General features: G+C 46.2%; 14 protein-coding genes across 14 annotated transcripts; 6 read left to right on the forward strand and 8 right to left on the reverse strand.

Moving 5' to 3' along the window:
* Window positions 1-176: 176 nt before the first annotated feature.
* BABINDRAFT_161583 (uncharacterized protein) lies at window positions 177-1,942 on the forward strand. The gene has a single exon (XM_019128886.1). The coding sequence runs from the start codon at window positions 187-189 to the stop codon at window positions 1,807-1,809; it is 1,623 nt and encodes a 540-aa protein (XP_018985244.1). The 5' UTR covers window positions 177-186; the 3' UTR covers window positions 1,810-1,942.
* A 20-nt stretch (window positions 1,943-1,962) lies between these two features.
* Window positions 1,963-3,817, forward strand: BABINDRAFT_161584 (uncharacterized protein). The gene has a single exon (XM_019128887.1). It carries the CDS (start codon window positions 2,129-2,131, stop codon window positions 3,677-3,679), a length of 1,551 nt encoding a protein of 516 aa, XP_018985245.1. The 5' UTR covers window positions 1,963-2,128; the 3' UTR covers window positions 3,680-3,817.
* An 18-nt stretch (window positions 3,818-3,835) lies between these two features.
* DUT1 (bifunctional dITP/dUTP diphosphatase) lies at window positions 3,836-4,439 on the reverse strand. The gene has a single exon (XM_019128888.1). It carries the CDS (start codon window positions 4,384-4,386, stop codon window positions 3,895-3,897), a length of 492 nt encoding a protein of 163 aa, XP_018985246.1. The 5' UTR covers window positions 4,387-4,439; the 3' UTR covers window positions 3,836-3,894.
* Window positions 4,440-5,007: 568 nt separating this feature from the next.
* Window positions 5,008-7,346, reverse strand: BABINDRAFT_137360 (uncharacterized protein). The gene has a single exon (XM_019127105.1). It carries the CDS (start codon window positions 6,987-6,989, stop codon window positions 5,184-5,186), a length of 1,806 nt encoding a protein of 601 aa, XP_018985247.1. The 5' UTR covers window positions 6,990-7,346; the 3' UTR covers window positions 5,008-5,183.
* Window positions 7,347-7,382: 36 nt separating this feature from the next.
* TRS20 (TRAPP subunit) lies at window positions 7,383-8,102 on the forward strand. The gene has a single exon (XM_019128889.1). It carries the CDS (start codon window positions 7,503-7,505, stop codon window positions 7,926-7,928), a length of 426 nt encoding a protein of 141 aa, XP_018985248.1. The 5' UTR covers window positions 7,383-7,502; the 3' UTR covers window positions 7,929-8,102.
* A 197-nt stretch (window positions 8,103-8,299) lies between these two features.
* Window positions 8,300-9,125, forward strand: BABINDRAFT_161588 (uncharacterized protein). Its single transcript, XM_019128890.1, has 3 exons — window positions 8,300-8,360; window positions 8,408-8,532; window positions 8,593-9,125. Exons 1-3 carry the CDS (start codon window positions 8,325-8,327, stop codon window positions 8,897-8,899), a joined length of 468 nt encoding a protein of 155 aa, XP_018985249.1. The 5' UTR covers window positions 8,300-8,324; the 3' UTR covers window positions 8,900-9,125.
* Window positions 9,126-9,307: 182 nt separating this feature from the next.
* RPL25 (60S ribosomal protein uL23) lies at window positions 9,308-10,161 on the reverse strand (the record flags this gene model as incomplete). The annotated part of the gene is made up of 3 exons (XM_019131008.1): window positions 9,308-9,773; window positions 10,029-10,115; window positions 10,149-10,161. The coding sequence occupies 3 exons, from the start codon at window positions 10,159-10,161 to the stop codon at window positions 9,352-9,354; spliced, it is 522 nt and encodes a 173-aa protein (XP_018985250.1). The 3' UTR covers window positions 9,308-9,351.
* Window positions 10,162-10,627: 466 nt separating this feature from the next.
* Window positions 10,628-11,637, reverse strand: BABINDRAFT_161589 (mitochondrial 37S ribosomal protein YmS18). The gene has a single exon (XM_019128891.1). It carries the CDS (start codon window positions 11,253-11,255, stop codon window positions 10,863-10,865), a length of 393 nt encoding a protein of 130 aa, XP_018985251.1. The 5' UTR covers window positions 11,256-11,637; the 3' UTR covers window positions 10,628-10,862.
* Window positions 11,638-11,726: 89 nt separating this feature from the next.
* On the forward strand, window positions 11,727-13,523 carry BABINDRAFT_137420 (serine/threonine/tyrosine protein kinase). Its single transcript, XM_019127106.1, has one exon. It carries the CDS (start codon window positions 12,197-12,199, stop codon window positions 13,319-13,321), a length of 1,125 nt encoding a protein of 374 aa, XP_018985252.1. The 5' UTR covers window positions 11,727-12,196; the 3' UTR covers window positions 13,322-13,523.
* Window positions 13,524-13,658: 135 nt separating this feature from the next.
* Window positions 13,659-15,797, reverse strand: BABINDRAFT_161591 (uncharacterized protein; the record flags this gene model as incomplete). Its single annotated transcript, XM_019128892.1, has 1 exon — window positions 13,659-15,797. A coding segment is annotated over exon 1 (1,958 nt), but the record flags the coding sequence as incomplete, so codon positions are not given.
* Window positions 15,798-16,550: 753 nt separating this feature from the next.
* CCC1 (Ccc1p) lies at window positions 16,551-17,426 on the reverse strand (the record flags this gene model as incomplete). The annotated part of the gene is made up of 1 exon (XM_019131784.1): window positions 16,551-17,426. One exon carries the CDS (start codon window positions 17,424-17,426, stop codon window positions 16,551-16,553), a length of 876 nt encoding a protein of 291 aa, XP_018985254.1.
* A 2,537-nt stretch (window positions 17,427-19,963) lies between these two features.
* Window positions 19,964-21,504, forward strand: BABINDRAFT_161593 (uncharacterized protein). The gene has a single exon (XM_019128893.1). The coding sequence runs from the start codon at window positions 20,157-20,159 to the stop codon at window positions 21,078-21,080; it is 924 nt and encodes a 307-aa protein (XP_018985255.1). The 5' UTR covers window positions 19,964-20,156; the 3' UTR covers window positions 21,081-21,504.
* Window positions 21,505-21,613: 109 nt separating this feature from the next.
* Window positions 21,614-23,715, reverse strand: RRP9 (Rrp9p). The gene has a single exon (XM_019128894.1). The coding sequence runs from the start codon at window positions 23,690-23,692 to the stop codon at window positions 22,076-22,078; it is 1,617 nt and encodes a 538-aa protein (XP_018985256.1). The 5' UTR covers window positions 23,693-23,715; the 3' UTR covers window positions 21,614-22,075.
* Window positions 23,716-24,341: 626 nt separating this feature from the next.
* BABINDRAFT_161595 (Golgi transport complex subunit) lies at window positions 24,342-25,477 on the reverse strand. The gene has a single exon (XM_019128895.1). It carries the CDS (start codon window positions 25,408-25,410, stop codon window positions 24,688-24,690), a length of 723 nt encoding a protein of 240 aa, XP_018985257.1. The 5' UTR covers window positions 25,411-25,477; the 3' UTR covers window positions 24,342-24,687.
* Between the last annotated feature and the right edge of the window lie 491 nt (window positions 25,478-25,968).

Genomic DNA, 25,968 nt, shown 5'->3' on the forward strand with positions numbered 1-25,968 from the left:
ATTGACTGAATAGAATAAAAGCATTAATAGAAGCTAAATTGTTGAAAGTCGGATTGCCGGTAAAAGAAAACGTTATGTACGTACAACTTTTAGTTTGTCGCGCTTTTTCTCTTTTCGCGTTTGTTTTGGCACCAAATAAAATTCTAAACCATCTTGTTGCGATCTGCCAGATACCATTCACCAACAATGCCCCAGTTAGATATATCGACGGTGCACAGTTTTTCTCCCAAGACACCGAAGCCGGTTCTTTCCCCTTGCCACCGCCACATCGCCTACGTTATCGACACCAGTTTGGTGGTCAAAGAAACACAGACATTACGCACGGTCCATATCTTCCCCCTTGGTCCGGATGAAGACACGGAGGTCACAGTTTCCGCTATCAAGTGGGAGCCGCTTTACGAGGGTTCCGCCACCAAAATTGCTGTGTTGGTTGACAACCTTAACGTGGTCAAGATTTTCGATTTCAAGGACGTGAACCAAGATTCACAGGAGAACGTACCAATTACCATCAATGACTCATGGGAGGGGATAGAGAATTTTGACTGGATCCCCCCATGTGTTGGTGACGATTATAAGGAAACGGCGTACCGGGGCTCGAAGCAGCTTATGGTCTTCAGCAAAGCCAACCTTAAATGCACGTTGTATTCCTTAGACTTGGCCAAACCCGTCACCACGCTATACAAACCGAAGTTCTCTCACATTGTGGCCAGACCTAACTCGAATATATGGTCTGTCGTGCTAAGGGAACGTGCCAAAGACTATCTACTCCACTTTCAAAACCACGACAGCTACTCTACGGAGCTTTTCACTCGGGAAATACTGAACGTTTTAGATGCACGCAATATCCTATGGTCAGAAAGCGGGAAGTGGCTTCTGGTGAACCATCTGAATCTTGCTGGTATCAAGGTGTCTCTTTTCAACTCACTCGGAGTGTTTGACGAAAGTAACACCCCTGTTTTCCAGTTGACCGATTCCTGCGACAGTCTCTCGTTGGGAGCCGACGCGTTCAAATGGATATCCCACCTGGAGAAAGATATCTTGCTTGTGGGGACGCTCGAAGAGAAGATTATCGTGTTTCAGATGGACAATTTAAAAGTGGTGAAGACCATCACGCACCAGAATGCTATTTTGGGGGCCCAAGGTACGCTCTGGCGAGAGTACTACGACAGTAAGGGCGAAGAGTATTATTTTAAGAAGCTACAGGCACCATTTGAAATACCCAGCCTATTCGAACCGAACTCAGCCCTGAGGGGGATCAAGCACATCGAAACCAACGTCGCCCACACACGATTGGCGATAATCACCCATAGTATGCCCGAAACCATCTTTGTGTATGGCTCAAACTACAAACTTCTAAGCATCATTACTAGTCTCTCCGAGGTTGTTTCCATGGAATGGCATCCATCTGAGCCGGAGCTTCAGTTTGCCACCGTCTCTCATGTGTCTCTTTTCTGTGACAGCTCCTTCGAAGTGCGGGCTATTCCGACCTTGAAGAATGCCAAACGAATTCAGCACTCGCAGTTCATCATTCGACACAGTGGACCTCCTCAGTCTACCGGATTAAGGTTAAACTTGGTAATCCTTGATCACAGCTCTTTCGTCACCACGGCGTTTCACCAAGACACTGGCCTGCCATTGGTAGAGACCGAAACAAGCCCGCTCAGAAAAGGCTCACCCGAACCGTTTACCAACGACGATGCCACAGCAAGAGATTTGGCTGCGGGGGTCCAGCAAAACGAATGGGCGAACAATCTCCGGGATACCGCCGTTGATGATACGTTCAAGTTGAAACGGCCGAGAATTGTGTAGAAGCGTAATAGCCAAATAGGGCAATGCATGTACTTGCCGCTCTGGGAAATCAGTTTTCCCCGTACGGATGCACGACCTCTTTCGAAAAAATAAAACAAAACAAACACGCACCTGGTATTTGTGTAGATTTCAAGCAATACATTACTCCACACCTTTTGATCCTCTCACCTTATTTTGGTCGCTTGCCATTGTACCGTGTCATTTTACCTCTGGACCTTGGGAATAGTACAATCTATTTAGTTCTTACCGCAAGACAACATACATCTTTAACACAAAACCCTGCCCACAGTCATACCCATTATCGCTGACCCTTATACCAATGACTGGGAATGGCAAACGGCGTTCGACTCGCTTGAAAAAGAATCCCGACGAGCCGGCTCAAGCCAAGGTTCTCACTAAGAAAGTGCTTGGACGCAAGACCAACAAGCTCAATGAGTTGCTAAAACAGGGCAACACGGTACTCCCGCCTCCGGAGGCGGCACCTTCTACCAAGGAACGCCGTGCAAAGCGAAAGAGTACGTTCGAGGAAGACAATGGTTTTGTATTCAAGAGAAAGCCCGGTGCCGCTTCGGTGGAAGAGCCCGTTGATCCCTTAGAAACCATTAAAATCAATATATCGAAGAAAAACACAACAGCTGTTGCTAAAACGAAAAACACAACAGCCGCTGCCAAAGCGAAAAGCGCGACTGAGACAGCTAAACGGAAGAATAAGCCTCGAAAGACCAAGCCTGTGGCCAAGGCGAAGAAAAACTCTCAGCAGGTATCCCCCCCTGATGACGAGGCGCTCCTACGCGCCGAGAGGAAGACGTTCAGTTTCCAGATGTCCAGTCCAGACGCCAGGGCGAAACCACCGAAGGACTTACGCTCGCCGCCCTCGCCGCCCAACACGTCACCCTTAGCCGAACAGGCATCAACCTCCTACATGTCTCTACCATTGACAGAATCCCCGATACAGAGACGCAACAAGACGTTGCGTAGTGGCCAGAGACGTGCATCTTTGGGTAATCGGGGAAAACGCGTGTCGTCTATCGGTAATGGCTTTGTAGCCACGCCTCATCAGGATGTAGCCACGGGAGACTACTTCAAACACCTAGACTCCAGCTTGCCCGAACCCCACCGCATGAAGCAGTTGTTGACCTGGTGTTTTCGAAAGGTATTGGAAAACGACGCAAATGCCGAGAGCAGGGAACAGAAAATGAACAAGACCAACGACGAAACCACCGCCGCCAACATTGCCAAAGTGATCAAAGATGAGCTTATCCACGACCTCATTAACGGAAAAATCTCTGCTAGCTGGTACAGCAGAGCGGAGGAGTCGGAGCAGAAGGAGATGCAGGCCAACGATGTCCCAGAGAAGATATTGCCTAACAGCCAGAATGTGCAAAATGCCAAAAACATCGAGGAGTTTAAGATTCGGTTGAAAAACTTGCAGAGGGAGAAGGCTGAGTGGGAGACCACGGCGAATAAGAGTCTAACCTCTTTGTCGCAGACATCGGTGCAACAACTCTCCAAGACGGAGGTGTCCAAGATGGACATGGAACCTTACGTTCCTGTGCTTGATGACTCGCTCGTGGATAAGATGTCCCAGTACCAGGCGTCAGTGAGCCGAGAAGCCAAGAACACCCTTCAAGCATCGATTGACGGCTTGTACGACCGAACCCACAAGCTCAAATCGTCGTATTTTTTGATCGATCAGTTCAGCAAATCCAGTTCTGTTTCGCTCAACGAGGCCGTTAAGGGTATGTTCCTTGGTTCTACGTTGCGCACCGGAGAGGGGAAATTCGGCACGGGGACCTCCGGCCCTGCCCAGGTAGAAACCAGGGCCTTGTTGCGGGGAATTGCCAGATTAGACAAGAGCAAGCGGGTCTGAGTGAAGGTTGTATTATTATTAGCCCATTGTATATTACCGTTTGTTTTGGGGCTGTCAAACGTGCATCATTACCTTCCCGCACCCGTTTATTCTTTTTGTCATGTATTAATTTAAGACGCTATTCGTGGCGATGCCAACTATAATTTTGTAGTCATGGACGTTTTACGTTTACTTTTTTTTTTCTTTTATTAATCTATCGTATTCATTATGGCAGCTTATTTGCCGTTGAAGCCACCGGTGGAGCCAAAGGCACCCTCACCTCTGATGGTGGATTCCTCTTCGAACTGCTCGGCAGTGAGCTCCTGAATTTCCGCGTTAACAATCTTTTCCAAGACCAACTGGGCGATCCTGTCGCCCTTCTCGATTTTGAAGTCCTTTTCAGAGTGGTTGAACAAGATAACCTTTAACTCACCTCTGTAGTCGGCATCCACGACTCCGGCGCCAGTGGAGAGCCCGTGCTTGGCAGCCAAACCGGATCTTGGGGCAACTCTACCATATGTACCAACTGGTACAATGACAGTGAGATCGGTGGCGACCATGGCTTGACCGTGGCCTGGCACCAAAGAGGCCTCAGAGGAGTACAAGTCCCAGCCGGCGGCGAGAGCGGAACCTCTGGTTGGGGCGGTGGCGTTCGCAGAACGTAAGAAGACTTTCAAAGCTTGGGACATCTTTTGTTTTTTTGTTGGGGTTTCGGAATCCTGAGTCATGGTGGTGTAAGGAGATTTAAATGTAGAAGAGGAGAAGAAAACTTGACGCGAAGGCGAAATCGCGTCGCGTCAACAAATTTTTCACGCGTTACCCGTGTTGACGTGTAGATATACTGCGTGAAAGCCTTAGTGCCGCGGCATGTAGCAACTACCGTGGGTAAAAGCTAGGATAATATTAGTCAATACGACGATGAATTACTAATCAAAGGTTCCAGGCTTCCATATGTCAGAATTACACTATGAGGTCTTTAAGTCGTGTACCTCGGACTCTGACCGAATTCCAACCTCGACAAGCTAACAGGGGACATTGTAAACATTATACGGTCCTAAGAGAAGCATTATGTTGGAATCAAGTAATCTCACTGGAAATACACGCAACTGCCATCATCTCCTTATATTATCTTTCTGAATTCATTTGCTTTTGTTATGAATTTTCCTCAGACTAGATAATAACCATACATATCAGACTGTCTGAATTAAATGCGATACACTTATGAGATAGCTTTGCTGATATAGAAACATTCTCAGACGTAAAACTATCGCCCTTGATCGCCTCCCTTCAAGTACACACACCCAACCATCATAATAACCGTTTACTTAAGGACTCAGGATGTCTGCGTAACAGATGTATTTCATGATCCGGGCTGAGTTATCGCAGAATAAGAGTCGATCAAGTACTGCACAATCACATCATTCAATCATAGATTACTCTCAGTCGAGTCAAGCATTTTTTTCTTCTAAAAAAAGACCAGGTGATAACCTCAATTATAAACCACCTAATAAATACCCATTATCTCTTACGACATCAACCGGATGACCCACCACAAGAGCGCCCAGAGCGCACGCCAGACACCACGGAGGATGCGGAGCACAGATACGATGCCCCATACGGCCCAGAGCACCACCACAACGGCATTTTCGAGAACACGCGAGCGCATGTCAGCACCGACGATACCACTGGAGTGCTTGTGCGGGTCGATCTTCTCAATGCGCTCACTGATCTTCCTCAATTGAAGCGTTAATGAAGTGTTGATCTCCACAATGGAACGGTCCGCAGACGAAAGCAACGCATCGATCTGATTGGAGTAGCGATTGAACTCGTGCTTGTACGCGCCAATGACCTGGTTGTTTTCGGACAAGAACGTCTCGTACTGCGGGATCACCTTGGTCTCCATCGTTTCCGCATCACGGCGGAATTCGCTCAAGTTCGCGCGCATAGCTGGCGCGTGGCGCATGATAGCCTTTTGCTGGAGATACGGCTTGTTGATGATGTTCTTTTGACTGATGGTATTCTTCACGGAGAGGTACTTGAGGATCTGGACGAACGAGTTGGCTTTCTGAACGTCGCGCTCATCATCGCTGTCGGAGTCGTGTTGCTCGGTCGCACGCGACTGCGCGCGCCTCGCCAAGTTCAATGCGCTAGGTGTAGGCGTTTCGAGGCGCGAACTCGCCATGCTGGGCTTGATGCTGCTCACAGGAACGCTGAGCAAGGTTTCCCGTGCGTCTACCGAGGCATTCGTCTCATAGTCCGAAATGTATCGCTCCTCAGCCGAAAGATCATAGTCTTCCGCCTCGGACCCCGATGGCGAATGGGAACGAGACGATTTGAGCACCGCGGAGAGTCGCAGAAACGCCTTGTCAGTACGGCTGCGGCTGCGACTGCGATCGCCGTGGGACGAGTTCTGGCGACTGTGGGTGAGCGCGGAGAGGCTGGGCCCGCCAGATGGAACATAGTCTGGGTTGAGGAACTGCGACTCGCGGCGGTCAGGGGGTGGGCTCTGCAGGTCTTCTGACGGCGCTTTAGGCCGGCGGCGGTGCTCGTGCACGGCCCACGGGAACCACAACTCGCCATTGGGGGCTCGCAAGTCACCCCAGTGCTTGGACCGCCAACCGTAGTCCGCGAGCGCCTCGTTGATGTCCACCTGCCACACGAGATGCTGCTTGCGCATCGAGAAGCACTCGGATGCAGGCGTGATGGTTTTGACCGACAAGTCGCGTGCGAGCTCGCCGAACTGTGCACGGATCGCGCGGTTGCGTATCGTTTGGAGCGGATTGTACACGCCCACCACGCCGGGGAAGTTTGTGCGGATATCAGGTGGTTCGTCTGTGTCTGCAGCCATCGAGTACTGTGACTGTTCGAGGTTCATATAGTAGAGGCGGAACGTGGCATTGACACGCTCTGCGCGGAGGAGTGTTTGGCGCGATACATGGAGCTTGCGCAGCAGGCTCGGGGTGTCTGGTAGCGTCGTCTGGTTGGCGTTCATGTCGATGTGCGCGCCGCTCATGATAGATTTCCGCACATCGAGCAAGATCGCCGAGAGCTGGGGGATCTCTATGTTGGGCGACGTGGGGTGCACGGGTGCCTCTGTGGACTTGTGACCGGTGACTTGCGCGCCCAGTGTCTTGTGTACCTGGGGGTTTTTGAAGTCCAAGTTGAGGGCATGGGCATCAAAGCGGCGGGATGTGCTGTGCCTACGGACGGACTTGAGTTGTTTCGCGATGATGGGCGCTTCGTCTGATAGCGCAAGGCCCTGTAGCGGCTGGGCCGGCGATACCAAGCGCGTTCCTCGCAGAGAGGCTTGGGAGGATACTGGATCTGACATGAATGAGTATAAAGGTAAACAGAGTAAGGATGAATGGGGTAAGAATGAATGGGGTAAGGATTAATGGGGTAAGGATTAATGGGGTAAGGATGAATTAGATGGGGTCTGGGTAGGATAAGGTGAAGGGGAGATTATGAAAATGGAATGAGGATGAAGCAAAAAACGAAATGCGAATGAATAATTGCAATATAGAATGTGTAAATTATAGCAGTATCAACGGATTAGTTAGTTACCAGAGCATATTAGTCCTAGGGATGCTAATCAATAATCCCACCTGCTGAGCTGAGGCTATGCGAAGGAATAGCGGTAGCGTTTTGACCTGCACATGCGCCGGCACTACAACATGAGTATGTGACGAATACACGGTACCCGATGTCACGTTCCCATAGTTGTGCTCCCCGATACCCAATATCACATTCCAACACACTTTCCGACCATAACACAGATATATAGCTGTTCTTTCCAAGTATATACATTTCTTTTAATCCGGGCACATTCTTCAAATCATTCGCCATGTCGTACTACCTTGCCATGATTGGTACCCAGGACAACCCCATCTACGAGCTCGAGTTTGGATCGTTCAGACAGGGCAACGATGGAACATCCAAGTTCAACCCCGAGATGAAGGAATTGAACCCGTTCATCTTGCACGCCGCATTGGATATCATCGAAGACGTGCAATGGGAGACTAACACCCTGTACCTAAAGGCCATCGACAACTTCTATGGCCACTTGATCAGCGCATACGTTACGCCGGGGAACGTCAAGTTTCTTTTGCTCCATGAAACCAAGAATGAGGAGGCAATCAGACATTTTTTTACAGACATCAATGACCTTTATGTTAAGGTTTTACTCTCGCCGTTTTACAACGCCAACGACCCGATCATCAGTCCATCTTTCGATGTGAAGGTGAAGACGCTTGCTAAAAAATACTTGTAAGGCCCCACCTTTTGATATGGGCCGCTGAGGCCAATGCTGCAGAGTGTGACTAAGAGAGGCCAAACGGAGACAGGTTTCCTTTTAATGTCCGAGCTCTCTTAATTAAATATGAATGGGCCAGAATGACCCAAAATATTACTGTACAATAAATGAATTCATGTAAATTGAACCGTGTACAAATTACGGTGTCACCGTAAGTGCTGCCTTTTTGTAGTGCTGTAACCGATGCCCAGAACGGTAACCCCGAATTTCGCCCCTGCCAATAGATAACTATGCCGCCTTATTACAGATAAAGGCACAGCCCTTGTACACATCTCCTAATAACCACAAACACATACAATGGAATCCGATAGACTCTTTAAATTTGGTGGACTCAAACTCCCAAATGTCGCAAAGATGCGCAGCGCAGGGGTCTACATCTCCGGTGCCCTTGTAAGTACTCCAATCTTATGTGTCTAGCCACTTACTAACGCCTCTAGTACGCAATCGGGTTCTGGTTCTTCATAGACGCCGTCATCTACTCCAAAACGGTCAATGCTTCTGTCGTCCATGTCACGTTTGTGGATTGGATCCCCGCTATCTGTTCCACTCTCGGGATGCTCATGTATGTATTCAAGGAGACTGATACCACGTATTTCCCCACTTACTCTTACTAACCTTTCAGTGTGAACTCGATTGAAAAGTCACGTCTCTTGAACGATGCCCTTGCGTCCTCTTCGTTTGCCGGGTCTCCCCAAACCATCTGGCAGGCGCGCATTATCTTGTTCCTCGGCTTTGCCTTGTTGGCCGGTGGGTTGGCCGGCTCGGTTGTTGTGTTGATTTTGAAGTTTTTGATGGAGCGGTACACCTACCCAACCTTGGGTATGGGTGTTTCGAATGTGATCTGCAACGTCTGCATCATGTTGAGTTGCGTGGTGTTATGGATTGTCCAGAACGTTGAAGACGAGTACAGCTACAGCTTGAGCTTGTAAGCCCGAGCTATTTTGATTAACGATATCTTGGAGACTGCAACCGTTCAAGAAACCATCAAGCTCTCACAGATTTATGTCATCCTGCCCGATCACTGTTAAGATACCCAGGATGTTTGTGTCTTCTCCTTGCCACTTATGGCGTTGGGTTATATTCCCGGTATTCACGATAAGATTGATAGCTCTCTTAACCTCTATGTATTGACTCAATATAGGTATCAAACTATTGGTAATTTTACGTATGGATTTACTCATCCTGCCCTCTGAGTGCGCTTCCCGCATAGATAGTGGGCAGTCTATTCCCATTCATGTTTATACCATTCTGAGTACATATTACACCATCTAGAGAGTAACCTTAAAGACGTGACATTATAGAAAGGAATTCCAGAGACAAAAGTTATTTAACTTAGAATGATGTATTATTATATAACAAAGCAGGGAAAATCGTAACTAATTTAGATGTACCCGATCTTGTTGGCAATGTCAAGAGCATCGTAGTCAGCAGTCAATCTGACGTAAGCCTTCTTGGTACCGTTTGGTCTGATCAAGGTGTTGACGTACAAAGCTTCAACCTCGTACAATTCCTTGACGGCCTGCTTGATCTGCTGCTTGTTAGACTTGAGGTCAACCTGGAAGACCAAGGTGTTACCGTCTTCAACCTTCTTGATGGCGGTTTCAGAAGCGATTGGGGCAACAATGACCTTGTAAGCATCCAATCTGTTAGCGTGTGGGACAGCCTTTCTGGCGTACTTAGGAGCTCTGGTCAACTTCAAAGTCTTTGGCAATCTGAAGGTGGTAGAGGTTCTAACCTTAATAGACTTAGAAGCGTTAGCACCCTTCAAAGCAGACTTCTTGGCAGCGGTGGCCTTAGCGGTGGCTATAACAGGGTTAGTATTTCGTTCGCGTACGGACTAGAGCATTCAGAGATTTGAGATATAGGCCGTTGACCTTAGACAAATTTGACGAGAGGTGTTTCAAAGGCTAGGAATCGTTTCCAAAGGAATTCTTGAAGGCCTTCCACATGGGGCCATCACAATGGAGGTGAGACATATACGGGCATTTTAGCCTCGCCGTGAAACGGTCATATGGGGATGGTAGCGGCCCTTCCGACTGGTTGACCATAAGTCTTGACCTTGGAGCTTTGGCTGGTCTCGCCGATTCGTCCTTAGCCCAAACCGACAATTTTCACCCATCTTCCCGTTCTCAAAATCTGCGAATGCTGTAGTCTGTCGTAGTGTGATCATTCACTTACATTGTGGAGCCATTTTGATCTATCTTACTGTAACCTAAATCAAGAGAATCTATATCTAGTACCTGTTTTTCAACTTTTTTTCAATAACTTTTAGTATTTTCGCCAAACCAAAACCTGCTGGCACACATCCCTGTGTCACAGTATGGAGCTGCTCACTATGGGAGATAGGTAGTATCCAGACTCCACTGTCAATACTATGGGCAGGAGCTACTGGGGGTAACCCGGCTAGGGCAATTTTCCACAGGAAAAATTTTCCCCTCCGTTACCCGCATACGCTACAACCACCACCTATAAAAAAGAAATTTTCTGGTAGGCGCGCGCACTTATACCGTTGCTGACCGAGAGATCATCGAAATTGACATTCGCGAAGTGACTGTGTTTATTCAAAAAGCCCTATGTATGTACACGTGATATCCAGGCTGCGAGAAAAACGGGCTCAGTCACCGGTATATAGCACAACAATACGGTAAGGGGGGTTGGCGGATGGTTATCAAGGGCTATCATATATTTGGGGTTTAGTTATATACAGACATAAACATATGGTGCTGGCAGCTAACACATAGTACCTTGATGTGGAATAAATACTATCCACTATTATACAGCTGAGTTCCCTCAGGGGACGACAAGACTCCACTCAAGCGAGGAAAGGTGCTTGTCTAGAATGTGAATCGAAATATTCATGCAAAAGCGGGGCATACAGAGAATGCATGCGGTTTACAAACGACGGCGTCTTGGAGATCTGTTACCACCAAACTTGATCTTAGTGTGGTCGCTGACTCTGATGATATTGTCTCTGATCTTGTTACCCTCCTTACCTTCTAAGGCGGCGATGAACGCTTGCCTACCCTTACCGAACTCACTCAAGACAAGCTCAAGCGGCTTGTCCAAACATCCCTTCTCTTCCATCTTCTTGAAGAAAGAGGCCGCGGTCTGGAAAGCAGCTTCGTATTCACCTCTCTGAGACTTTCTAAAGCCGAAGTGACCGGTAGCGTGGGACATGACGACCTTTTCTTGCAAAGTTAAGTAATACAAGACCTTTTGGTTGTAAGTTAAGCCGGCCTTTCTTTCCAAGAAGTTCAAGTCTTCGATTTCGGCAGTAAGGGTCATGTGGGTGTTATTCTTGGAGAAACCACAGTGGAGGACGTACTTGTTAATGTTGAGCGATGGCTTGATTTTGGAGGAGGTCTTCTTGTTGGCAACCTCCTTCTTTGGGGCGTCTGGGGACCGCGGAGTTTCAATGGTTTTGCCGACGCTGGCAAAGTCGGCTTGGAACAAGGATCTGGTGGAAGTGAGGGCTATGCATGTTAGTTCTCTGGTCGAGGTGACGGCTCATTGATGAGGTACTTACATCTCAACGGGTTGATGGACACGGCTATTTGAGGCCCCATGCGGAGGGCACCACTGAAAGGCTTCATATACATCATTGTACAGATAGAGGTACGGAAGGTGGACGTGTTGTATATCCTTTTCGTGATACCTTCTATACCAAATTAACGATTTTTCATTCCAGGTTGCATGAAGTAGGGTAACAGACTTAGGCGATACTCAATGGTCGGTGAAGACGTGCTCCCATCACTAGGTTTGCCTCTACACGACCATTGTTTTTGTCGTGTTTCCGGCCTGTGCCGACTTTCGGCCTTGGCAGGGGGCGTGCCGTTACAAATCCTCACCATGAGGATTAGGCGCTCATGTAAGAGATAAACAAGCAATACACAATCAGTTCGGGATCAAATGCTAGCCCTAGTTCGCCTGTTTATCCCAGTTTATAGTTTGCATATCCCGGCTAAACTATCTCCATTCTGTTTGAAAGCTTGATATACGGCTGAAGCATTCATTATTCCATCCAATTGGTCCTGTTGAAGCTCATTTAGATCCTCTCACCCACGAAAAAGCCACATAGGCCGGATTTACTGAGTGGCCTACCAAATTACGCGCGTCTCCGGGATCAAACCACCTTAACGAATCCGCATTCCCGCTTCCACCTGTGACGGCCCGATCTCCTTGAATCATTCCGTTTCAACGTATAAAGCACATTGATTGATATCCTGATGTCGTCGCGCCCTGCCCAATTGCCACAAGCCACGGCTTACACAATGGACAGCGTCACAGATAACCACACCGGGTTAAGCAGTCCAATGGTTGTTAAGGAATACAATGAAATCGGTAAAGGTGCCTTTGGTACTGTCGTTCAAGCAAAGTTGAAGTTTGATTCCGCTCCTGATACGCCTGACAGCTGGTACGGCCCTTTTGCCATCAAGAGAGTTCCGGCACAAACCGAGTACAAAAGCAGAGAATTGGAAACCTTAAGGGCAGTCAATCATCCGAACGTTATCCAGTTGAAGTACTTTTTTGATAAGCTGGACCCAAGAGACAATATTGTGTATCAAAACTTGGTCATGGAATGCTTACCATCGACCTTGCAAATAGAAATCAAGAACTACAGGGTTCACCAGTTGATCCTTCCATTATCACACATCAAAGTCTATTCCTACCAAATAGCCAGAGCCATGATGTATCTACATGCTCAGGGCATCTGCCACAGGGATATCAAGCCCTCGAACATCTTAATCGATCCAAAGACCTTGGTGTTGAAGATTTGTGATTTTGGCAGCGCCAAAAAGTTAGAGCCCAACGCCCCCTCGGTGAGTTACATCTGTTCCAGATTTTACAGAGCTCCGGAATTGATTGTCGGGTGTCAGATTTACTCCACGAAAATTGATATCTGGGGCTTAGGGTGTGTTATTGCCGAGATGTTTTTGGGCAGAGCGATTTTCCAAGGTGAAGATCCTTATTTGCAGTTAAGAGAGATCTCTAAGTTGTTGGGCCCACCGGGTAAGGAGTTCGTATACAGATCCAACCCAGGTTACGACGGTCCAACATACAGCACGAAACTCTTTTCTTCGAGCATCCCCACTAGATTTGCCAAGGTCTTCAATAATGCATCTACGGACGCTGTTGACTTATTGATGCATGTTTTGGTTTATGAACCGGAATTGAGACCAACCCCGAGACGGATCATGTGCCATCAGTTCTTTGACGATTTGAAGAATCGAGAATTCAGAGTGCGCCCAAGGAACAGAACTGATGAGTTGTCGGTTGAACATTTATTCCGCTTCAGTGACTATGAGCTGCAGGTTTTAGGATCCTTGACCTCACACCTCCAATTGTATTGAGAGGAAAAGAAAGTCCCGTGCTAACTCCTTGTTTTACTCCTAGTCTGATCTTTTCGTTTCTGCTTTTTTTTATTTTCCTATTCTTTTGGTTCCTTTCATCCGTATTGTCTTGTGACTATTTCCCCTTCACTTCTTAAGAAACGCCGTTTTATGCATTCTGCCTTACCCCATTTAATGATTTCTCCTTGGTATTCATGGTACGCCTCTTTTTTTTTCTTTTAATATAAACTCTTGTTTTTGTCTGTCGCTCCTAATTCCTGGCTATTGGTTAGCCTTTGTATTTTAATCTAATGACGTTTCACACAGATGTCCGCAGAAATCTAAATGATTTTTGCCACTTACCTGGATTAAAACGGTGTATACTTGTATTCATCGATTGTATCTTATTGACCGTAGTCTAGACTTAATCATAGATATCAAACGCAATAACCTTTCTTCCCAGCAATTCGACTTCAAGCAACTGTTTCACACATCTTACCCAAATCTTGCAATTGGTAACCTCCCCAAGCCACATACCTCCCCCTAGTATATAGAAGATGGAATTTGAGTCACCGTTAGCGAAACATGCATCCAACTGGGTTGTGATATTTCTAAGATCAGCCGTTGGTAACTTGTATACTTTTATAAGCAAGGGAAGCATAAGGATAAACTTGTACCGGGCAGTGAGGAGGCACTTCAACCGCTGGGAGGATGTAAGCTGCTCGGCTGAAGCGGATGGAGGCTGGAGTAAGGCGCTGATAAAGGGAAGAACCAGGTAGAGGTATTGTGTTTCCATTGGTTCCGGCTTCGGTATAGACCTGCTGGGAGGTGGAAACAAGGAACAGTACTCAAATTGTACCTGATCATTGATATGCGAAATAACCAACCATTTTGAAAGATTTCGGACTTTAAACTCACTAGAACCAAGTGAAATGACGATTTTGTGAAGAATACGGAACGTGAGTTCTGGATGGTTTTTTGAGGTCCGGTGAATCACGTTGTGCACGGATTTAAACTCTTGTTCAGTGAAATCCTTATTGTCGGCTTCAATCTTGTTTGAGTTGTGGTCAATGAACCACCGGAAGAGTCTCTCAAGGAAGGACAGGATTTGATCTTGTAGCGTGCTTTCAAGAGACAACCTTTTATCAAGTAACAACAAGCATGTGATTTGGAATAGCAAGCAAAATGTCCTTAGATCATATCTTGTGCAATTAACAGTGAACTCTACTAAATTCGAGATTTTAGCTAAAATTAGAGGGAAGTTGTGATAACAATAGGACCGAATAGCCAAATGATGATCGATAATGCCGGCTTCGTTTCCTCGGATATTCGTGGCTGATGTCAAGACTTTTCCTTCGTCGTATGGCTTTCCGTTCCAACCATCGGAGTGTGCTACCTCACGCAAAACTTGCACGTTGCATCCCAAAAGTTTCATAAACTTCAAAATAAAGTCTGGCTTTGGGTTCAAAGGCACATTTTCCGGGCTAACATGGTCTTTATATGCTAGGAAACAGTGACGGTATCCTTCCAAGATTTTGGGCTCATCGCAAATCAATGATCCCCAGAGAAATCTCAAACTGGCATGAAATGACCCATTCAATTGTGGCGGTTGTTTAGGGGTGGGAAAGTTCTTGCGGGACATGTAGAACCCGCACTTTCGATCTTGCTCCGCTCTTTCCTGGTCTTCCCCGTAGAGCGACTCGATGCTTCGCAACTTCTCTAACGCATGATTCACCTCATCAGTGGGGGAAGCGTTGAATAGATATACATCCTTGAGCATTCTAGCGCTATATTCGCCGGCTTTCTCCTTAGCGTCGGCTTCATCTAGTTGGAAAAAGAGATTATCAGCGAATAGGTTCCACTGCTTATCCTGCTTTACGCCTTCGTGAACAGTGTCGGAGATAATGGCTTTTAACCCTTGGGCTCGAAGGAGCTTTGCTTGGCTCTCGCTCCTATCCTTTTCGAGTTTGGCTGTTAAAAGTTCGTCTTGGGCTAGCGTGTGGGCTAGGTTTGTATCAAAGTTATATTTCTGTGTTAAAGGATGTTTGAACATGTTGCTAATCGAATCGAGAAGCGGATCATCAGCTTCACCGTTAAATGTTTTGGCTGAAAGTCCAAATAGTGGCTTCACCTTGTTCGAGCGGGTTGGTTTTTTGTTAGAGTGGATTGGGGAAGCGTGAAGCTCGTCATCAGACGATGGGGGTGATCGCTTGGACCTGGAACGGAAGCTTTGCGGTATCTTTTTGAGCGGAGTGGATGATTTGGGTAGGGATGATCTTGTTACCAGCGAAGGGAGGAAGTCGAGGTCGCCAAATAGTCCCTTGGTGTTGTAGGCTAGATCCTCCTCTTCTCCGGGCGATGAAAAGTCCGAGTAGTCACTCATCATTGTTTCTGTGGCTCTCCGAAAGGATACAGATGGGTGGGGTTAATAATAGATGACAATATGAATGGATGATATTTGAGAACCTTTGAAATGGACAATCGTTGGCTTTTCGGCGATCCCAAGTTAGAATGTGGTTTATCCATAGCTACCATGCAGACGCTACATCGAAAACTCACGACTTCGCGTTTCCCAAATAATTATGCGTTAACTTCGTAGGTGCATATGTAACTTACGAGCTGATACATTTGAAAGCAACCTCCATGTAATTGATGGCGTCACTCAGTGCTTCTAGCCCTAAAGAACTAGATAGTATCATCCGAGCTGAGCTGACTCTCGCCAAAAACAACAACATTTTAAACCTCTATAAGTCTATGCGACAGCTTTACATCGCGCTAGGTAAGACCAGTCTTAAAAGACGAGAAGGAACTGTTTACCATCTCTTAAGATGGCGCCTGCGAAAAGAAGTTAACTTGAAAAGAAAAACCCTACATCAGATAATTGAGCAAAATAAATTGGGAATTATATATGGTAAAATGCAATGAGAAGGAAGACTAACTAAAATGGTTTGTAATTTGTATCTTTCAACGAGTGATCTTTAAAAAGCCAGTACCTCGATCGGAAATCAAAACAGAGGAAAGACAAAGGAGAAACTTGGAACCCGATCAATTGTTGATAATTCAATGATAGGTTCAATGTCACTGCTTTCTGCCATTCTGCTTTTTTTTGCATAGGCACGGCCCTAACATGAAATCAGTGAATGTCTATGCCGCTGGATATGTATTCGTGCAGCAAAGTCAGGGACCAACTCCAACTATGGCATCGTTTTGGAGTTGGCTTTGATGTAACCGGGGGATTGAGGTTTTCTCGTTATTCTATACATTTAACCAACGCCCAAGCACTTCCTGCTGCAAACCCACCAATAAGCATCATTTGTAGCCCTTCGTTGACTTTCTTCCATCTACCACAGCCGTCCAAAGAAATAGAAGTCTTTACGTAGCCAAAAATAAACAACGTAACACCCATGATAAGGACAGAAATGAGCAACCCAGTGTGAACAAGCGTGGTAAAAAAGTACGGAATCAACGGAATGAAGCCACCCAAGAAATATGAGATACCGATAGTCAAAGCGGAGGTTAATTGACGACCTTCGGCCGGCTCCTCTAGCCCCTTACCGAAGCGGATAACGAAATCCACCATATTGGAAGGTTGGTGCTGGACGTCCTTCAAGAAGGAGTTGATAGTACCCTGGGAGGCACCGGTTTCTAACAAAACATCGCCGATCTCTTCAGCCAAGATATCCGGGTTTTGAAAGAATTCTTGTTTGCACGATTTTACTTGGGCCAGGTAGTATTCAGCTTCTGATCTGGCGGCCAAGAAACCACCGAGACCCATGGAAATGGAGCCAGAAACCAATTCAGCTAAACCACCGGTGATGACCAATTTAGAGTCACCAAGAGAAGATAAGCCAGCCGTCAAGGCAAAGGGAACAGTCAAGCCATCAGATAACCCAATGATGACGTCTGACATGACCCTCGGATCAAACTTGCTCAAAAAGCCAGTACCCTGAGACTCAGCCTTACTTTTGGCCAATTGAGATTCAGCACGTTCCAAGTCTTGGTGAAAATCGGGGGCAGCAGTGCCATATGGAGTCTGGTGGGATTGGGTCAAATTTGCTTGTTCGGGGGTCTTATCTGTTGAAGAGACCACTGCCGCAATGGCATTCTTTAAGCCGACCAACGACATAGTGTGTGTAAGGTGAAGTGTTTCAGGTAGAATCAGTTACCAAGTCGGACAGATGCCTTTGACGTACGAATGGGGTATCTGTGACAGTAAAGAAATTAAGTAAATTAATCTCTGAAATAATGAGAAGTTATTAGCAAAGGTAAAGACCGAAAGAAATAGTGGTAAAGGATAAAGGGTACTAAAATCAGGGCAGTCTATACCAGGTGATCTAGACTATATATATTGCTAATCGGCCGACGTGTATTGTGCTTGTGTGTACCCTGCACTGAAAATTACTGCAAAAGTATAACATTGTACTGCATAATAGATATATACCGGATGGATTTGCAGCCCTGGAGCCTTACAAAAACCGTTTAAGGTAAGCAGATGACAAATTCAAAGGCTTTCATTGGTTAAACTTGGCACGCAGGCAAAGACACTGCACGGGGTGCGGCGCTTGTTTACTTTTTCACCATATTCCGTTGTAACTATTGATGAAGATATACTGCCCACGGGCCATTTGTATCACAGTAAGTGGGCTTACAAACGCCTGTCACTGATAGAAATAATAAATCATGCTGCTCCAGAACGATGTACTGACCTTCACTTTTTATATGTGAGGGTGTCTTCGGTAATATCTTATGTCATACCTTTGAAGATTTAGATAGTTTCATAAATATAGGTTGCCTTCGTGTAGATAGTCCGAGTTCACTCTCTTTTGGCGCAGTATGTTTGCTCTTTGTTAATTGAGAATTTACGATTTGGCCTAGTGATGACTTTAGCACTGACGGGGAGTTTATCTTAGTGTAAATACGGCGTACAATAGTACTCGGCAAAAACTGAGATCGTCGAACTTTCGCTACATTCATTGCCGATCATTTGCATAATAGCGATTCCAATTTGCCAATAATCAGGTTCTCTTCATTCTAGACATTAATTTCCCGATATTGGAGCTGCTTCAGTTTTTTTTTAACACTGAGTGTACGCCAAGTATGAGTCAGCTTAGTGTCCGTTTGTGACCAGTTACAAAGCAATTTGCATGTAAGGAGGTGCAGGAAGTATACCGCACGGTTTATATAGAACATTACGCTTGCATATAACTTGCTCATAGGGACAACGTTAGCTCCACATAGCTACTTTAATATCTATTTGGGTAATACTAAGCTGGTTACTCTGTTTACAGCATATAAAACACATTTCTTTAATTAACTATAATATTAAATATTATATTTAATCTTAATGTTTACTATGTAAAGTTGAAATTCTTTATAAAAGTTTCGCGTATACGCTAATGTTAGTAAAAATATACGTAGCACGTTATTTGATTAAATCAATTATCAATTCGCATGGGGCATCTTTAACACAATTGCTAAAGGCGTGAACCTCATACAGTAAATATCGTTATACAGTTATTTGCTTACAAAAATACCCGTTTTACACTAGAGACATACAGGTCGTTGGCGATACTATCCCGTGACACCCTGTTCTGGAAACATGGGAAATGCTTTCATTAGACTATATTTTAGTCTTCCACGACTAAAAGACAAACTAAACACGAAGGGCTTGCCGCATCGACTGGCTTGTATCGTACCGGTATGTATCAAGTGAGTTGACTCGCAATGGACGTTTGCGCGATCTACCATTTTAATAGGCAATCAGGGGCATATCACGTTTTGTGCACATGTAGCCGCTCGTCTGACAGCTACACAGTCATCAGTTCCGTAGTTGGCTACTAGCTTTTTCATGCATGCATATGCATATAGCACCTTTCCCAGTGATGCAACCCAAAACAGTATCCTTACTTCCAAATAAAGCTGAGAACTATGATGCCTACCGCAGGATATGCATATAGCTACATACCTCAGCAGCAGGGATGTATTATGTACAGAATATATGCCTGACCCAGGGTGCTTATATAACGTACATTTGTATGTGCATCTCTTTCACTAGTCTAAATAAATAACACATATTCTGTCTGACATGTGTGCGAAACCCAGTCATCCTTCCTAATATGGGAATTTCTGAACGACACAGGCAGTAGGCTATTATGCACTCCTCCAAATTCGGATCTCTTTCTCTATAGTTCATGCATGCTTCGTGGCGTTCCCCCCATGTATTGGTAGAGTCATGACTCTAGGGGTATATGCGCTATTGTCTTGATTCCGTGATCGGTATGCATCTACCTTACTTTGAATGTTATTGTTTCGATGGTTTGAGGATAGAAATTACCTTTCTAGCTTTTAGTCGTAGCTGCATGATCTCGCCCGATCCGTGCAAGGAGAAAAATACCCCTGCACTTCCAGCTACAATTCTCGTACGGCGTCGACCAATCCAGAAATAAAAAGAAATAACCACAGCTAGTTCCACAGCTACATGAGAGCTAATGCACTTTTAGCCACATCTCGGACGCTATGGTTATGAATCTTGAATACTTATTCCCATTTGCTTAGCAGGTTCTCACTCCCTCGAAGCAGAACCACCATCCAACGTGATGGTAGCATTCCATTCGCTAGGTTCATATTTGAAACTCGTTTATTTTCGACAACTATCAATAACACTTTCTCTTCTCCATATATCCAACCCCAGTCACTCCTTTAACCCCCTCAGCTCTCTTTATCATCCTTTGTTGTTGATTTATTTGTCAAAAAAAACAACTACATACTTGTCTTTTTTTGCTCTCCAACCACTCACTATTAACTACCACAAGTCGCGTTCTTCCTACGTCTGTTATACCCCTTTTCCCAGTTAGCTATGATTTTCAACAAAAGCTATATCCCGTTTGCGCTTGCCGCTCTTCCTTACTTGGCTAAGGCCGATGTGACCACCACCTCCATTATTTATGTCACTGTCACCGAAACCTTGTTGACCCCAAGCGAGTCTGCTGCCGCTCTCGCGGAGTCATCTGTTTCTGCTGCCAGTGCTGCGTCAGCTGCGTCAGCTTCTTCTGCCTCTGCCGCGTCAGTCGCGTCAGTTTCTGCTGCTTCTGCCGCCTCTGCTGCCTCTGCTGCCTCTGCTATTTCTGCTATTTCTGCTGCTTCTGTTATTTCTGCTATTTCTGCTGCTTCTGTTGCTTCAGCTGCATCAGCCGCGTCTGCTTCAACTGCATCAGTTGCCTCTGTTTCCTCCGTATCAGCTGCTTCCGTCGCGTCTGTCATTTCTGCTTCCATTGCTTCAGTCGCGTCTGTATCATCTGCCTCCGCGGCTATGGCTTCCGCTCTCTCCTCTGCTTCTGCTGCCTCGATTGCTTCCGATGTATTCTACAAGTCGTATGAATCTGTGTTGGCCAAGTCGTCTGCTTCTGCTGCTTCTGTTGCCTCGGCCTCGTCTGTCTCTATAGCCTCGGTTTCCTCAGCTTCCGCTGCCTCTGCTTCTCGTGCCTCCGTAGCTTCTCGCTCTTCCGAGGCCATGATATCTGCCCAAGGTTTGATTGCCATTGCTTCTGATATCTCGAACTCCACCAGTCATTCATTCTCCTCCTACGCCAACTCTACTACCGCCTTTTCCAGTCAGTGGAGTACCACCGCGGTTTCTGCTACCACTACCGGACAACCTTTGTCTGCTGTTACTGCCGCCTCCGTAGCGAGTTCGTCTACCTCAAAGGCTGGTGCTAACGATCTCCGCATCCCAATGATGGGTGCTGGTGTCGTGGGCGCTTTGATCGCCGTCTTGTTGTAAGGTTTCTGAAAGCTCAACCTGAAAAGAAAGTATGAAGGTAAAATGGGGTAAGCTGGAAACATTTGGTTTCTGACTCTCCGCGTTACCACCCGCAGCTTCTTTTCATGATACGCCTATCGAGACCTCCCTCTCTTTTTCTTTGGCTAGCCCATTTCTGCTGGCATGTTTTTACCTCTTGTTCGTCTTCTGGTGTTTTTCTTCGCTTTTTCCCCTCTCCGGCACTTGTCATGTTGTATTATTATCCTTTTTTGCTTTTTTTGCTCGTTCTATTCCCTGGTTTTCCGTATTGTATCTGCAAGTCCCTCTAAAAACCTCTTGGAGTGTTGATTTTTCGACTTGAGTGCCCAGAACATACATCCATTTTCTTCAAGTTTGTCGGCTCTCTTTTTTACATATACCATCTGTTTTCTCTGTTACTTCTGTCTGAGTAGATTTGGCGTAAACGTAGTGGAACCTAGCTAGAAGTTGACAATTAAGCGTATAAGGTAAGCATTTCCTATAGAGCTTACGTATATGTTGGAATAATTTCTTCACTCGTATTTTATCACTCTCCTTTTCACCTTTATTTTGTAATATCGGATCTGAATACTACCATTTCAGTATCACTTTACTTGATTCAGCGGTTTTCCAATATTTTGGTTTTTGCCATACGTAGTAAGGCGTTCTGTATGATGCTAGGTCTGCTAGCAGTTGGGATGTCATTGCCACCCGGATGTCCAGTCAGAGCCCAAGCTAAACTCATTACCGATACTAGCCTTTCGGGTCGCATGCAACACCATGTATAGACTAGACATACACAACCACCACTAACTAGGGTGTCGTAGCCCTTTCCTCACCTCACCGAGGTATTGCTCAATGGTCACAAAATATTGCCTTTATCTGGCATTGCTTTTATCGTTCTTGATTTTTTACAGTCACGGTTGACCTGATTAAGGGGTTTTCTTTATGAGGTAATGTACAATTGAGTATATCTATACGGACGATGCAATGGGTGGTTATTTTTGCTTGGCGATGACGGCAGAGTATAATGCGTTTCTCCCACCTGGGACCTTGCACCATCTACCCAAACGATGCTCTTTGCTCATGCTACCGACGACTTTGATGTATTCGCCATCGTCGCTCTTGCCCTCGAACATTTCCAACTTGGTAACCAAGCCCTTGGCGCCGTCCAACTCTTTTAACAACGTGAACTGACGCAAGTTTGCCTCCAACTTCCAGAGACGGAGCTTACCGTCCCACGAACCGGAGACAAAGATGTCCGAGTACGGCAACGCGTAGATCGACGTGATCCAGTAGGGGCTCTTTGGCGGAAGTTCCTCCGGCTTGCCGGAATACTCTGCTTCAGCCGAATAGACACGTTCTTGGGGGATAAGCCCGTGAGCCTGGCGCATCGTGTAAAGAGCCTTCTTCTTAGCAAGAGACCAGAGAGAAATATTTCCGTTATCGGAACCGGTAACAAAATGGGTATCGTCTAGCATGGAAACACAGTCCATACTGCCCTCCGCGTAGAACGCTGGACGGACAACGTCCTTCGGTTTGTCGCTCTTGTCCTTGGTGTACTTGCTGCTTCTTCTGGCTGCGGGGTCGGTGTCACCACCTCGGAAGGTCAATCTGGATTCCTCGGAGATCTTCCACAACATGGCGGTCTTGTCTCTGCTGCCCACAGTCACGCATCTCTCCTGGATCAATGAGCTAATATCCACAACCAAGTCCTGGTGTCCGTACAACGTCTCTAACTGTGCCATCTGGTTGATGGAGTATGTGCGGATTCTTAAGTCGGCGCACGCCACGTACAACTGGTCGCTGTTACGGCGGAACACCATCGCCAAAACATCACCGTTGTTTCTGACGCCGCCCTTTCTGGTCTCGAGCACCTTCACAGGAGTCAATGACTCAGTACTCCACACGATGATTCTGTTGTCTCGTCCACCGGTGACGACATATTTGCCATCTGGCGACGCAGCCACGCATAATATCTCGTCGGAATGGCCGTTCAAAGACGGGTCACTGGCGAGCTCAGCGAACTTCGGACCACCCTTGGTATGCTTGACTCTCACCGCTTTCTTGTTCTTATCATCAATGTTCCATTTAATCAACTCCATGTCTTTTGAGACCGTGTAAGCGTGGGGGTAGCAAACAGACACCCCCGTCAAGCCCTTGGACCCGATGCGCGTAAACTGCTGTCTTATAGCCTCATCATCCACGATCAATGACGCCGCAAAGAACTTGTAGATCATCCCCTTGTTTTCCGCCACATCACGCTGCAAACGGCTGGCCAAAATATCGTCGTCCAAGTCTTGTGCATCGAAGTCGTAGTTATCACCCGCCATCGTCTCCAGCTTCAAGTTGTCCAAGTACTGCTTCGCCAATCTTCTTCTCTTGTCGGCCGCACTCTCGTCCTGAAACTCCTCTTCGGAGTCTAATGCATCTTCATCCGCCTCTTCACTCTCGTTGGCGGAGACATTGCCCTGCTCGTCGTTCTCGGACTCGGAGTCGGTGATTTCCACGTCATGTTTGTCTGGGGTCGGGGTGGCCTGCTTCTTGTGCGGAGCCCGCATTGTGGTGGGACGCTTGCGCTTTCTAGAATCTGATAAAAACGGATCTGAAACCATAATGCTAGGTAGGTCTATGTTGGGTAATCTTTGATTTGACGACCTCTGTATTACTTTTCTTTTATGCATCATACTAGAAAAAATAATTTTTCACTGCAGGCGTGTTACCCGGGACGGGATGCGATGAGCAGCACAGCGGAAAGTTACTGTTTTAGGCAGCATTCAGGGTACCTCGATGTGGTCCAGTCTTACCCACACATTTAATCCTATTCCAGGCCCCTTTACCATTTCCCCTCTTATATAAACGTTAATATTCCGGTACTCTCAGTACACTGGTAAATGGCTTTTCAGACTGTTTGGTCTTATAGGAAGTCTTTTCTAGACATTCAATTCCTGCATTTTACCTAAGATATACAACATAAGTTTCCGATTCGGTCTCCACACACCGTCTTAGTTGGCCCCGAACGTACTTCCTTACCAATCCCTCATCCACACACCGTTTACCTTTTATTCATCATTTATAACCTCCGTCCTAATATTATACCACCCCATTTACAGGTGATTAAATGAATTAAAAGTCCAAGGCGGACCTTGTAGAAAGTAAAAAGGCATTGAGGAATAAAAAAACAGCATTATTCAAACAGGTTTCTGGCGCTTTTAAACTGGTGGTGGAGCTTAACACTGATTTCAAGCTTCAGCACCAGTTAATTCTCGGGTTATAAAATTATTTATTCTTAAGGCTAATAATAATTTACTATATTCCTAGGGCCATCCAAGATGGATGTGCCATGTCAAACGGACCCTCACAAGTCTAAGCCAGGCCCTTATCGTGCAGTCCATGTTTGCACCTTCCCAAAACAAGTAAAATCTAGTTTAAATCGAAATCCTCGTGCAAATACCGATATTTAAGTTTGCTCTTACACCCAAGTAGGCTGATCAGATACTGGGCAGTTAAGGACAAGCACATTGACCTCACGCCGGTTTTGCCTCCGAATTTCACGTTATACTAACGCTTTTCTTGTCCCAAGTTACCGAATGACAATACCCAGTATGAACTACGCTTCTCCCTTGATCAACCGTAACGCCTTAGCCCCCTCACCAATTACCGTATACGCCTCTAAGAGCTGCAAAACGCGCAGGTCGGATGCATCACGAAGCGATTGCGTCAATTGCTCGTCCAAAACTGTGTGGAACTCGAAGCGCAAGCGGTTCACCTTGGGCGTGAGAACAGTGGTTAAAAAGACGTTATCAAAGCCTGAAACCACTGCGTAGAGCTTGTGGATGATGAGAAATAACGAGAGGACCTGCTTGACGCTGAAGTTCGCCTGCGAAAAGACCAGCTCGAAGTGGGTCAATTGCTCGTCAAGGAGGAGAAGTAGCTGCGCTTTGTACTTGAGCTCGAACGTAGCGTATTGAAACTTCACATCACTGCCTACCAACTTGGCAGACAGGGAGAGTTTTTCGCGCTCGACCAGCAACTGCTTTTCATAGCTGCTCAAGTCGATCTCGATGCTGTTGATGATGTCCAACCCGCCGTCGATGGAGTGGCCGAGAGAGATGAAATCGTTGTAGTCGTTGTTCACCAAGTTAAGCAACTCTGTATCCAATTGTTGGAGTAACTTTCCGAGCTCGTCGTGGAGGTCGTCCAAGGCGGAAAATCTGTGGTGCTTGTACAAGAACTCGTCGGGGCTGAAGTCGCCTACAGTGCCCTCTGCAAACGACTCGCGCGACACAGCCCGTGGGAAGGGAAAGTCTTCGGTATCAAATTCGCTGTCCATGGCAGTGGGATGAACAACGGGAAAATGCAATAACTGCTCTTGTAAGGTAAAGATGTAGGAGTGCGAAGCCATTACAAAGTATGCATGTGGCAGATTCAGATGTTGCCAAAGGTCGCGTATGCACCGGAGGGTTCAGATATAGGCATCGAGGATTTGCCCTTCCCAATTAAGGCTATTGTGATATTTCTAAGACCATTATCGGCTAAGTTGAATAGGCTCATTTTCGCACTAAATACATAGACAGAGAGGGTAAGATTCATGTCCCTCTTTATACTAAGAGGTGTCGGCGTTAGTCTGTCATCCGTGGATGACTAACAAATGGGGGTTGTGACATGATACTCATGAAGGATCATACTATCAACAATTATATTTTAAAAAAAATTTTTTTTTCATTAAAATCGAAGAATTTAAAAAGAATTGTTTTATCAAAAAAACTATTAACGTAATACGGTAACGATGTATCCTGGTCCATCGGAGCAAAGCACCACCAGGATTCGTAGCCATTCTACATTGCGTTACAAATTACCCTGAGGGATGTACCCCACTGTAAAAAGATAA

Source organism: Babjeviella inositovora (assembly GCF_001661335.1).
Source record: "Babjeviella inositovora NRRL Y-12698 unplaced genomic scaffold BABINscaffold_6, whole genome shotgun sequence".
NCBI classification, from domain to species: domain Eukaryota; kingdom Fungi; phylum Ascomycota; class Pichiomycetes; order Serinales; genus Babjeviella; species Babjeviella inositovora.